The following is a 12,210-nucleotide window of genomic DNA, read 5'->3' on the forward strand; positions in this document are numbered from 1 at the left end:
CTGAAAGCATTTCCACTAAGATCAGGAACAAGACAAGGTTGCCCACTCTCACCACTCTTATTCAACATAGTTTTGGAAGTTTTAGCCACAGCAATAAGAGAAGAAAAGGAAATAAAAGGAATCCAAATCGGAAAAGAAGAAGTAAAGCTGTCACTGTTTGCAGATGACATGATACTATACATAGAGAATCCTAAAGATGCTACCAGAAAACTACTAGAGCTAATCAATGAATTTGGTAAAGTAGCAGGATACAAAATTAATGAACAGAAATCTCTGGCATTCCTATATACTAATGATGAAAAATCTGAAAGTGAAATCAAGAAAACACTCCCATTTACCATTGCAACAAAAAGAATAAAATATCTAGGAATAAACCTACCTAAGGATACGAAAGACCTGTATGCAGAAAATTATAAGACACTGATGAAAGAAATTAAAGATGATACAAATAGATGGAGAGATATACCATGTTCTTGGATGGGAAGAATCAACATTGTGAAAATGACTCTACTACCCAAAGCAATCTACAGATTCAATGCAATCCCTATCAAACTACCACTGGCATTTTTCACAGAACTAGAACAAAAAATTTCGCAATTTGTATGGAAACACAAAAGACCCCGAATAGCGAAAGCAATCTTGAGAACGAAAAAAGGAGCTGGAGGAATCAGGCTCCCTGACTTCAGACTATATTACAAAGCAACAGTAATCAAGACAGTATGGTACTGGCACAAAAACAGAAAGATAGATCAGTGGAACAGGATAGAAAGCCCAGAGATAAACCCACGCACATATGGACACCTTATCTTTGATAAAGGAGGCAGGAATGTACAGTGGAGAAAGGACAGCCTCTTCAATAAATGGTGCTGGGAAAACTGGACAGGTACATGTAAAAGTATGAGATTAGATCACTCCCTAACACCATACACAAAAATAAGCTCAAAATGGATTAAAGACCTAAATGTAAGGCCAGAAACTATCAAACTCTTAGAAGAAAACATAGGAAGAACACTCTATGACATAAATCACAGCAAGATCCTTTCTGACCCACCTCCTAGAGTAATGGAAATAAAAACAAAAATAAACAAATGGGACCTAATGAAACTTCAAAGCTTTTGCACAGCAAAGGAAACCATAACCAAAACCAAAAGACAACCCTCAGAATGGGAGAAAACATTTGCAAATGAAGCAACTGACAAAGGATTAATCTCCAAAATTTACAAGCAGCACATGCAGCTCAATAACAAAAAAACAAACAACCCCATCCAAAAATGGGCAGAAGACCTAAATAGACATTTCTCCAAAGAAGATATACAGAATGCCAACAAACACATGAAAGAATGCTCAACATCATTAATCATTAGAGAAATGCAAATCAAAACTACAATGAGATATCATCTCACACCAGTCAGAATGGCCATCATCAAAAAATCTAGAAACAATAAATGCTGGAGAGGGTGTGGAGAAAAGGGGACACTCTTGCACTGCTGGTGGGAATGTGAAATGGTTCAGCCACTATGGAGAACAGTATGGAGGTTCCTTAAAAAACTACAAATATAATTACCATATGACCCAGCAATCCCACTACTGGGCATATACCCTGAGAAAACCAAAATTCAAAAAGAGTCATGTACCAAAATGTTCATTGCAGCTCTATTTACAATAGCCCGGAGATGGAAACAACCTAAGCGCCCATCATCGGATGAATGGATAAAGAAGATGTGGCACATATACACAATGGAATATTACTCAGCCTTAAAAAGAAATGAAATTGAGCTATTTGTAATGAGATGGATAGACCTAGAGTCTGTCATACAGAGTGAAGTAAGTCAGAAAGAAAAGGACAAATACCGTATGCTAACACATATATATGGAATTTAAGGGAAAAAAATGTCATGAAGAACCTAGGGGTAAGACAGGAATAAAGACGCAGACCTACTGGAGAACGGACTTGAGGATATGGGGAGGGGGAAGGGCGAGTTTTGACAGGGCGAGAGAGAGTCATGGACATATACACACTAACAAACGTAGTAAGGTAGATAGCTGGGGGGAAGCAGCCGCAAGGCACAGGGATATTAGCTCGGTGCTTTGTGACAGCCTGGAAGGGTGGGATGGGGAGAGTGGGAGGGAGGGAGACGCCAGAGGGAAGACATATGGGAACATATGTATATGTATAACTGATTCACTTTGTTATAAAGCAGAAACTAACATACCATTGTAAAGCAATTATACCCCAATAAAGATGTTTAAAAATAAAAAAAAAAAAAAAACAAACAAAAAAATGTTAGAGGATCTATTAAGAAATGACTACTGTTTCTGTTTTGTAAAAAAGTTCCATTTGTATCATTTTTTTTTAGATTCCACATGTAAGTGGTATCATATGGTATTTGTCTTTCTCTGTCTGACTTACTGCACTTAGTATGATAATCTCTAGGTCCATCCATGTTGCTGCAAATGGGATTTTTCATTCTTTTTTATGACTGAGTAATATTCCATAGTATATAGGTACCACATCTTATATACACTATTATATATAAAATAGATAATCAACAAGGACCTACTGTATAGCACAGGGACCTCTACTTAGTATTCCATAATAAGCTATATGGGAAAAGAATCTGGAAAAGAACAGATATATATATACATGTATAACTGAATCACTTTGCTGTATACCTGAAACTGACACAATATTGTAAATCAACTATACTCCAATATAAAATAAAAATTAAAGAAAAGAAATTACTACTGTGAAAAAAACATCGTTGCCATAACACCGTTTCACTTTCACTAATTGGCAATGACACTGCTTCTGAGTGTGTGGGTCACACGCCAATTAGCAATGAATTTAGGATACTCTGTCTTACCATGATCTGTGGGCTCGTGGTGACCTCCTTTCCAGTGGAATTATAATATGTTTCCGTGTAGCCGGGTGCAAGGAGACCCCTGAGGGTGGGAGGAAAATGTCACGTTTACTCATGCTAATTGCAAACTCCAGTGATCAAAGGGAGAGCTTTCCCTGGGTGTGGAGAAAAGTTTTACCTCTTAGCCCCTCAGGGCAAATCCAAGCGTGAAAGGGATGCTTAAACTGGAGAGAGTGGGAAGGGCAGGGACATTCCTAAGTAGTGTGGAACAATGTCTGTTTCCTCATCAGACTCTGCCTGTTTGTCTGAGGAGAGATTTGAGGAAGAAATAGAACTGAGTAGGGCAAAGTTGATAAAAATGACTGAAAAGAGCAATGTTCTTCCCCACAGCTAAGGATGACTGCCTTTTTCACCCAGTCCTTGTCAGTTACCAGTAACTGTTAACAGTTGCAGCGGTGGAAAGTGTATTGAAAATTGACTTGCACTTGGTAGTGTGGGCTCTTTCAGCATTCTCACTGAGCTTCCTAAAGTTCTTTCAATTATCCACCAGCAAACAGGAGTCTGAATATATTTTTAAAAGAGGCAGGGCAAGGAGAAAAGGAAGCAACTAATATGTATTCTATACCATCTGTATCCTGGCTGCTGGGATAGTCCTATTACACATATCATTTAATCATCTCAACAATCCTACCAGATAAATATTACTCTCCTTATTTTTCAGATGAGATTAAACAGTTCAAGTGGCAAAGAATCCTATCCAGATTTGCCTGAATTCAAAGCCTGTACTATTTCCATTGTACCACACTGTTTCCAAACTCTCGACAGTTGTGGCTTTTTGCAAAAGGTGATAGTCTATTTGAGGGGGAAACAAAATTCTCATTGCCCTATACTAAACAATTGAGGGATCAAAAAAACTTGAAAGCATAGAATTAGGAAGAAACTACTTTGGATATAGTCTAGATATAGGATGATCAAGATGTGGGTGAGAGCTGAGGTAGTGAAATTTGAAAAAGAATGTTGAATTTCAATGAACTGAAGGAAGAGAATGAAGGAATACAGGAAAATGTAATGTATGAGAAAATGGAGGGTTAGTGGTTGGCTGGGTAGAAACAGCACTGGCGTTGCAATCAGGGGACCCTGAGTCAGTTTTTACCACTGACTCGTTTTTTGGCCCTAGAGTTTACTTAACTTATGTATGTCTTGTTTTTCTGATGAAAATAGTTGCCAATTTTTTAAATATCTAATCTTTCAGTGTTAAAATAACAAAATGCAGTGATGCATGGGGGAGACTTAAAAATCTATGTGCTGTTTCACAGAAGTTGATAAAATATACGTCTGCCCGCACCTCGTTCATTGTGTTTTATGACTTCAACTGGCAGAACACTAGTAAACTGTTACTTTACTCAGTGTCTCTACCACTTCAGTACAAACAAATACTCGCGGAAGCCCTTGGGTCACTTGAGAGTAAAAGATGATTAGCCAAGGTTTGTGGGAGTCCTAAGTAGTAACAGACTCAGTTATCACACTTGCCACATGCTAACTGGCTGTTGGTGAGGATAGTATCAGAAGTAAAGACTCTTACTTGTTTTTCTTCAAGTAAAGCACTGCGATTTTTCCATTAACTGTCATTTCATACTTCAGTTCAGTTTCAAATTTTTCCTGCAAAAATGCACAAACACTTACTGGTGATTAAAAACATACACACACACAGATTCACTTGGCTATGTCCATCTGTCTCATCATTAGAAAGCAATGTCTGCTTTTCTTTAACAGTGGTCTCTATAATTCCAAATGTCTGCTTCTGCCTCTTTTAACAAGTCAAACAGCTGCCAACTGAATAGACACATTATCTGAGGCCTTTATACAAACCCATCTATCCATCCAGGCAGCCTCACATTCTACAAAGAAGATGTGAGTGTGGGTTATATGCCAGGCACTGCTAAGTTCTGGAAACTGGCCTCTGAGCAGGAAAAATTGGTACCGACTGTCAGAAAGCTTATAATATTGTGGAAAGACAGACAATAGAAGTGAGTTACATGATAAGGGGTATGAATCTGGAAGCAGGGTAGGATGTCTAACGTCTTAAGGGCAGGGAAAGGCTTTCCTGAGGAAGGAACATGTCAGCTGAGATATGAATTAGCCGGATGACACAGGGTGGGGTAGTTATTTGAGAAGTACTACTACGCACACAGACCCAAAGACCCGCAAGCCTCTCAACTGATGATTTGGTCTAGAGGTCTTCTCACTGCTACGTGGAGGGCAGAATATGGGCAAAATGACATGAATCTGTACCCTAAGGCAGGAAGAAGTCATCAGGAAGAAAACATAGTCTCGGGTGTTCAGAAAGAGAAGAAAATGTCACTTCTAGTAAACTGTGTGGAAACGGAGAACTATTTTTAAGTTTAGATTTATATATACAGGAGGAGATAGGTCTATACAGAAGAATTTTAAAGAAGATGTTATCAGGTGCTGAATTCTGACTTTGTCCTATAAAGCAGGGTTATTAGCCATGGTGACACGTAATATCTACCAATTCACTGGGAAGTACCAGGACATTGTTGTTATTAAAGAGATCCAATATGGCAGAGCAAACGTGATAGAGCACCAGTTATTATGGACTCAGTGATGCTTCCACTGCTGTGTTACACCTAAGGTCAAGCTGTCTTGTCTCCTCCCTCTCCTGAAGGAGAGAAAAGGACCTGAGCTCATCCAGGGACAATAGGAAGTTAGAGCCAAATGAGAAGGAAATCCAAATAAGAGGGGATATATGTATACGTACAGCTGATTCATTTCCATGTGCAGTATAAACTAACACAGTATTATAAAGCAACTATACTCCAATATTGATAAAAAAGAAAGGGGCTTCCCTGGTGGCGCAGTGGTTGAGAGTCCGCCTGCCGATGCAGGGGACACGGGTTCGTGCCCCGGTCCGGGAAGATCCCACATGCCGCGGAGAGGCTGGGCCCGTGAGCCATGGCCGCTGAGCCTGCGCGTCCGGAGCCTGTGCTCCGCAACGGGAGGGGCCGTAACATGAGAGGCCCACGTACCGCAAAAAAAAAAAATTAGAGCCATCTGGTCAGAGTATTGTGCAGGGATTTGCCATCTCCGAGGTCAGTTATTTCAGCTAAAATTTCCTTTAAATTTTCAGTTATTGAAGTGTGTCTCTGGTGTCAAAAATCTCAGACTATAAATATCCTACACTGTGGGTCTAGAGGAGGGGAAGCTGCTCTAACTCAGTTCACTTTCATGAATAACAGGAGCTGGAAAAAAGCCTGAGGGTTGAAAACAAACGTCATGGAGAATTGTTGTCACCACTTCTTGTTCAGGCTTAAGAAAGGCCAGATAAAATGAAAAAATTAGGAGGATACCAGATATGACCGTCCATACAGAAGAGCCTTCCAGATATCTGTTTTCTGTCAGCAGTGGATTTTAGTAGATTTTCAGATAAAATATTATTTGGAGGTTGTTTCAGAAAAGATAATTGGGTAATGGGAGTTTTAGCCAATACTATCATAGAGGGTACAGATGAAAGAAAACAGCAAAGAAGAAAACCAGAGACTATACGAAAGAGGGTGCACTGGGTAATGTTATAACTGTGCTTCTCAAGTAGAAGCTCATGGTGGAGAACAATGCCTGCTAATAAGAAGTGTGTCTTATTTGTATTCTATCTAGGTTCTGAGCTATGGGTTGGGAGAGGAAATAGGCACCTTGATTTGGAGAGTTTCCACTAGAAGGAAATGATTTGGAGCCCACTGAGTAAGATTAACTGGGCACAGGGACATATACATAAAAATTTCCTCCAGGAAACACCATGGGTAAGGTCTAGTGGGTGCATTGGGACGGTTAGAGTCCTGTGTGGTTCTGAGATGGAAACAGAACTGTAGAGTCAACGTGATGCCTGTGAATACACAAGGGAAACCCTGTAGCCCAACTATTGTGATAACATACAGTAATCCGAGGCCTCTGAAAGCCTTGGTGGACCTAGCTAAGGCCTGACATTGTTCCCAATAGGGGAGGCACTGTGATGCCAGATATTTTTTTTTTGCGGTACGCAGCCCTCTCACTGTTGTGGCCTCTCCCGTTGCGGAGCGCAGGCTCCGGACGCGCAGGCTCAGCGGCCATGGCTCACAGGCCCAGCCGCGCTGCGGCATGTGGGATCTTCCTGGACTGGGGCACGAACCCGCGTCCCCTGCATCAGCAGGCGGACTCTCAACCACTGCGCCACCAGGGAAGCCCCAGATATTTTGTTTCAAGGCATGGACCAACAGCAAGATGATTTTGGCCTCTAAGGAAGCACGTGATCCGAAGACTGCAAGAACAGTGACCACCTTCAGAATGTAAGTTTCAACGTCAGGGACCTTGACTGAGAATGTGTTGACTATACATCTATGCAGGTTTATAGGAAATGTATTCCACTTACACTCATTCATTTGTCTATTTGTTTACTTACTCATTTGCTCACTTATTCGACAAACGCTTATTCAGGCCTCCTTATGCCATGTATGTAAAGTACAGTCACGAATACAATCATGGGGCTTCCCTGGTGGCGCAGTGGTTGAGTGTCTGCCTGCCGATGCAGGGGACACGGGTTCGTGCCCCGGTCCGGGAAGATCCCACATCCCACATCCCACATGCCGCGGGGCGGCTGGGCCCGTGAGCCATGGCCGCTGAGCCTGCGCGTCTGGAGCCTGTGCTCCGCAACGGGAAAGGCCACAGCAGTGAGAGGCCCGCGTACCACCCAAAAAAAAAAAGGAAAAAAAAAAAAAGAATACAGTCATGAATCAAATCTTTAAGATTCTGTCTTGGCTGTTAGTGCCTCCTCCAGAAAATGTTTCAGGGGATTACTTCATTCTAGCTCAAATCTTAAGTAATGTGGCCAGGTGTGAGGAAGTCAGGAAGATGGGCCATGCTCTTGGCATACCTGACAGGTAATGTTGGTGCCTTAATTCTCTGGTCCAGCAGAGGGCACAGTGGTATAATAATAAGTACAAGAGTCCTCCTCTTCACTGCCTTGAGAAGTGATCAATCCAGACTGAGATCTGTGTAGATACAGGGATCCCCTCTGTCCCATGCACTCTAAATTCTAAATGTTTCAAGTAATTGCTAATCAATTATTTGCACAAGGAAGACCAAGAGTCTCAACACAGAAACCACAAAGTTAATTTCTAGCAACTTGGCTTTCACCTCAAAATATTCAGTGGAAAATGTAGTTGGCATTTTTAAGAGACTGCCAGAAAGCATTTGAAGAAAGCCATATTGACAGGGAATCCAATGCATATGGGTCCTATATAAATTTAGCAGAAACATTTTGTTGAGAGACAATTATTTTGGGAAACAGAGTCTACTCTGGGTTCTGTTGCTATACATGTGTTTGCTTTAGAAAAAATAATTTGTGAGGAACTTTGTCCAGTTGGGGAATATGAGCTTCCAGTGAGTTTCATCTTACAGTAGGTAGATGTAAAAGTTGTCATTTATGTCTCATTTATTTGTATTTTCCTGGCTCCCAGCAGAAGACTTCCAGGTGTAGGTAATTAGAAAATTGCTGTGGAATGAATCGTCATGTTTTAGCTCTCCTCTTTTGACTGAGAATGTATGTTTTGTCAAGTGGTAAGAATTCTACAAACTTTAATAGCCGACTCTTTTGAAAAAACAGAGGTAAATTTTATGTTCAATTACAGTAATTAATCCTAATTTACTACACATATATGCATTTATTCACCCACAGTATTTTATTTTTTACTTCAATTTTAGTGTTCACGGTTTTGTTTGTATGTGTGTATGTATAGATGATAGATAGAGAGAGATATATAAAGAGATAGATAAAAGAAGTTGCATCAAATTCTTTAGAAGTAACAGAATAAGTTATAAATTACCATAAATAAAGTTTACCCTCTGTGTGACCTTGGACAGTTAGTTTATTTCAACCTCCAGAACTTTAAAATCAAAATAAAGCTAGTAATAGAATGTTGGGTTATCGTGAAGATTAATAAAGGTAAGACAGGTTAAAAAACACAAATGTGTGTATGTATATATACAAAAATATGTATATATATCTACATATTAAATATAGTTATATATATGCGTATGTGTGTGTATATGTGTGTGTGTGTGTGTGTGTGCGCGCGCGTGTATTCAAAATTCTTTATTAAATCAAAAGCTGTACCTGTTGACCTGGATCCTTGACCTCTCTTTTATGCAGTGGATGAAGTCTTCTGGGATAAACCACTTCATAGTTTTTCACTCCAGGGAGTTCTTTTATAGAATTTACTGAGCAAAAAAAAAAAAAAAGGTAGAGAAGATTCAGCTAAGCAGAACTAACATATGCTGTTCGGTAGTGGTCATGTTGATTGCGTTTCTGATGAATGATGCCACACGCAGGGGCTTTAACTGAGTTATGTGAGAGAGTTATAAAAGTGCAGACACCAGAAAAGATCAGCAAAATCAGAAGCCCACTCTTCCTCTCAGATCTTTAATATAGATCTTCAGATATTCTCCCACTGAAAGTTTACCGGTGTTTCTCGGCTTAGTGAAGATATTTCTTTGGAATTTTCCCGCTTCTCTTTACCACTCTGTGTCCCCTAGGGGAAGGGAGCAAACAGTTCAGGCAAAAGCCAGGACAGGAGAACAGAAGCCAAAGTAATCCTCTAAGAACCTAATCAGTGTCAGAATAATCAAACTGAAGCACTCTGAAACTACACAGTGTCATAAAAATGAAATAACTAATGGATACCATTTCAGATTCTAATATATTTTTCTTGGGTTTTCCAACAGCAATATTTTACAGTAATGAAAGAAACGAAATCAGTAAGAAAAGGCTCCAATATCAGCTCCATAGAATGGGCTGACTTTTGCAGTACCGACATACCTTCATTTTTGAATACAAAACATGAAAAACATGAAACTTGGAGAAGCAGACAATTAGAACACTAGGACTGGCCTGGAAGGAAAACTTCTGAACCTGCAGTTAAATTGAAAGAGAATTGGAAAGATTCAACCTACTATTGGCATCTTGAATTCTCATTTCAATGTTGTTTCTAGAAGTTATTTTTTTCAGAGAAATTCAGTTTTCCCAAAGCTGATGCTGAATTTTCTATTTTCTTTTTTATTTGCCCACATGGTCCAGTCCCTGCTCTGTATAAAGAAGTGCCTGAGGAAATGTCAACAGACCAGCTCTTTAGAGGTTAAGGGGCTGCAGATCCACAGAGAATGTAGGTACAAGGGAACAGGGATCCACAGGATGGCCCAACCCAGCAGTTTCCTAACTGGAACTGGAAAGGCTTTAAATGACTAGAGGGTAATTCTAGCTCATTAAAATAGGCAAACCTAAATTCTATGATAACATAAATTTATGTGATGGGGTTGATCTTTTAGCAAATAAAACAGTATTTTTCATTAGTCACTTTGCATGAATGTACACTTATCCCAGTGATGTTCCAGAGAATAAATGCTTATTTTTTCAAAGTTTCTTCAGAAACGAAAGTAGAAACGTTTCAAAATTCCTAGTGATATCAATTTTCTTTTATCATTTTAGGATGGCTTTCATTCTTCTGACCATTCAAGAGCCATTTGCATATCTAACTTTGAAGAATAGAAAAAGTGATTAAATTTGCTAAAAGCTCACTGGGTCAAAAACAGAGTGTTAAAGTGATGAAATGGCATTTCTTTCACTGGCTCAAGATTTACTGTTAAAAATAATTCAAAAACACTTAAAGCCGTGGCGTCAACACTAGACTACATTAACTTTGGGTTTAGTTTGGGTTTTTCAATTGTGAAAAGAGGGGACAGATTAAATGATCTTGAAGAACAGTTCAAGTAGTCTACAACTTTATGCAAATAAATACAGAATCTCCAATGATCTCTTTGAATAGGTGACGGTCATTTCAATAATGTTCTAATCAGAACCTTGTGATAAAATGTCTCATTACATAGCCACACTTCAAGAATTACATCACAAGTTCCCTCGGTCACTTACTTCTTACTTCTAGAGCTAATCACTGGGCATCTTTTATTTCTATTTAATTAATTTTTGGTAGAGGAAAATAATAATGTTAGTTTTAAAACAATAAGCGAGGTTCAAAAGCCTAAAGGAACAGTAAATCAGTCATTTTCTTTCCATCGAGTGAAAATTTTCCTAATTATCATAATTATTTCAAAATAATAAGATGCCAAGAGTAAGAAAATTACTCTTGCCAGAAATTAACTGATGGTAGCAATTCCGTACGGTCTCCTGTTACTCTCTAAGTACACCATAAGGCACCCGCATGCTGTCTGGTGGACTGTGTTCAATCAATGCAATTAGTCCCATTAATATGGAGCTCATGAAGCCGTATATTCACCAACATTGCAACCAGAGTAACTCTTCTAAAAATGCTGTATGAAACACACATTATTCTGATGGGAAATATTAGTCTAAGCTGCCCTCAGTTCATAAAATAATAACTACCCAACTAATTCTTTTTATAAAAGCAGAAAGGGATAACACTCACACGCTCCCCTTCAGAAGTGGTGAGAAGGGGACAGGCCAATCCAACCAACACAAGTTTTCTCTGATATACACATTGATCTCCATGCCTCTAGTTAGTATCTAAATGCTAATGTATCCCAGCTGACTATGAAATATGGAGTCTCAGCATGTAAATCAGTGGAGAAATTTCTTTCCAACTCTTTGTTTGATGGCCAAGCACTTCCAAATGGCAACCAAAACAAATCAATGAATAAACTAAACCAGGATATTTTTTAAAACGCCTCCAGCAACCTCTCACTTTCTTCAGTGTGAAGTGAACAGATTTCCAGCTTTTCACATTCTTGCAGCAGGGTACATTCTCTAAAGATAACAGATAGAATTTCCCTTAATGGCCCTTCTTTTTCTGAAACCAGGAAGGCCCTGAAAGGACGAGATTTGAGATACAACAAATTATACAGCAGTTAAAGAGAGGCAACAGACCTAAGTGTTGTTTGGCTCATCATTCTAAGGTGTGATGGTGCCATCTCCTCCCAGCTGTATAACAGCACACTAATTATTTTGAGGCCTGTGGAACAAACACAACTAACTATCATCCAGGGATTACACAAATCTGAGATGAAACACAATATGTTGCTACTAATTCACTTTAATACTCGCTTTTCTCTCTCCCACAGAACTCACAGGATGGATTAGTTTTGACTAGCAAAACCGGATCAAGAAAAAGAAAACTGTTATTTGGCTTTGGGTTAGATCATTATTTTCACTGTTTATTAGTTTTAGAAAAGTGAAATCTTTGGGGGGGGTACTTTTAAACACTTTTTATTTGGCAATAATTTCAAATGTATACAAGAATTGCAAGAATAGGAATAGTACAAATAACGTCTT

General features: G+C 39.2%; 1 protein-coding gene across 1 annotated transcript in view; it reads right to left on the reverse strand.

Annotated features, from left to right (window-relative positions):
- The window catches only part of ADAM28 (ADAM metallopeptidase domain 28), a 63,555-nt gene that overhangs the window by 47,232 nt on the left and 4,113 nt on the right, over positions 1 to 12,210 (reverse strand). Inside the window, exons 2-5 of the mRNA XM_065878815.1 lie at positions 9,033 to 9,128; positions 8,207 to 8,214; positions 4,444 to 4,520; positions 2,865 to 2,943 (exon numbers count right to left, since the gene is read on the reverse strand). Coding sequence (XP_065734887.1) covers positions 2,865 to 2,943; positions 4,444 to 4,520; positions 8,207 to 8,214; positions 9,033 to 9,128 — 260 coding nt within the window. The remainder of the gene's footprint in view (positions 1 to 2,864; positions 2,944 to 4,443; positions 4,521 to 8,206; positions 8,215 to 9,032; positions 9,129 to 12,210) is intronic.

This window comes from Phocoena phocoena, chromosome 6 (assembly GCF_963924675.1).
Source record: "Phocoena phocoena chromosome 6, mPhoPho1.1, whole genome shotgun sequence".
NCBI classification, from domain to species: Eukaryota; Metazoa; Chordata; class Mammalia; order Artiodactyla; family Phocoenidae; genus Phocoena; species Phocoena phocoena.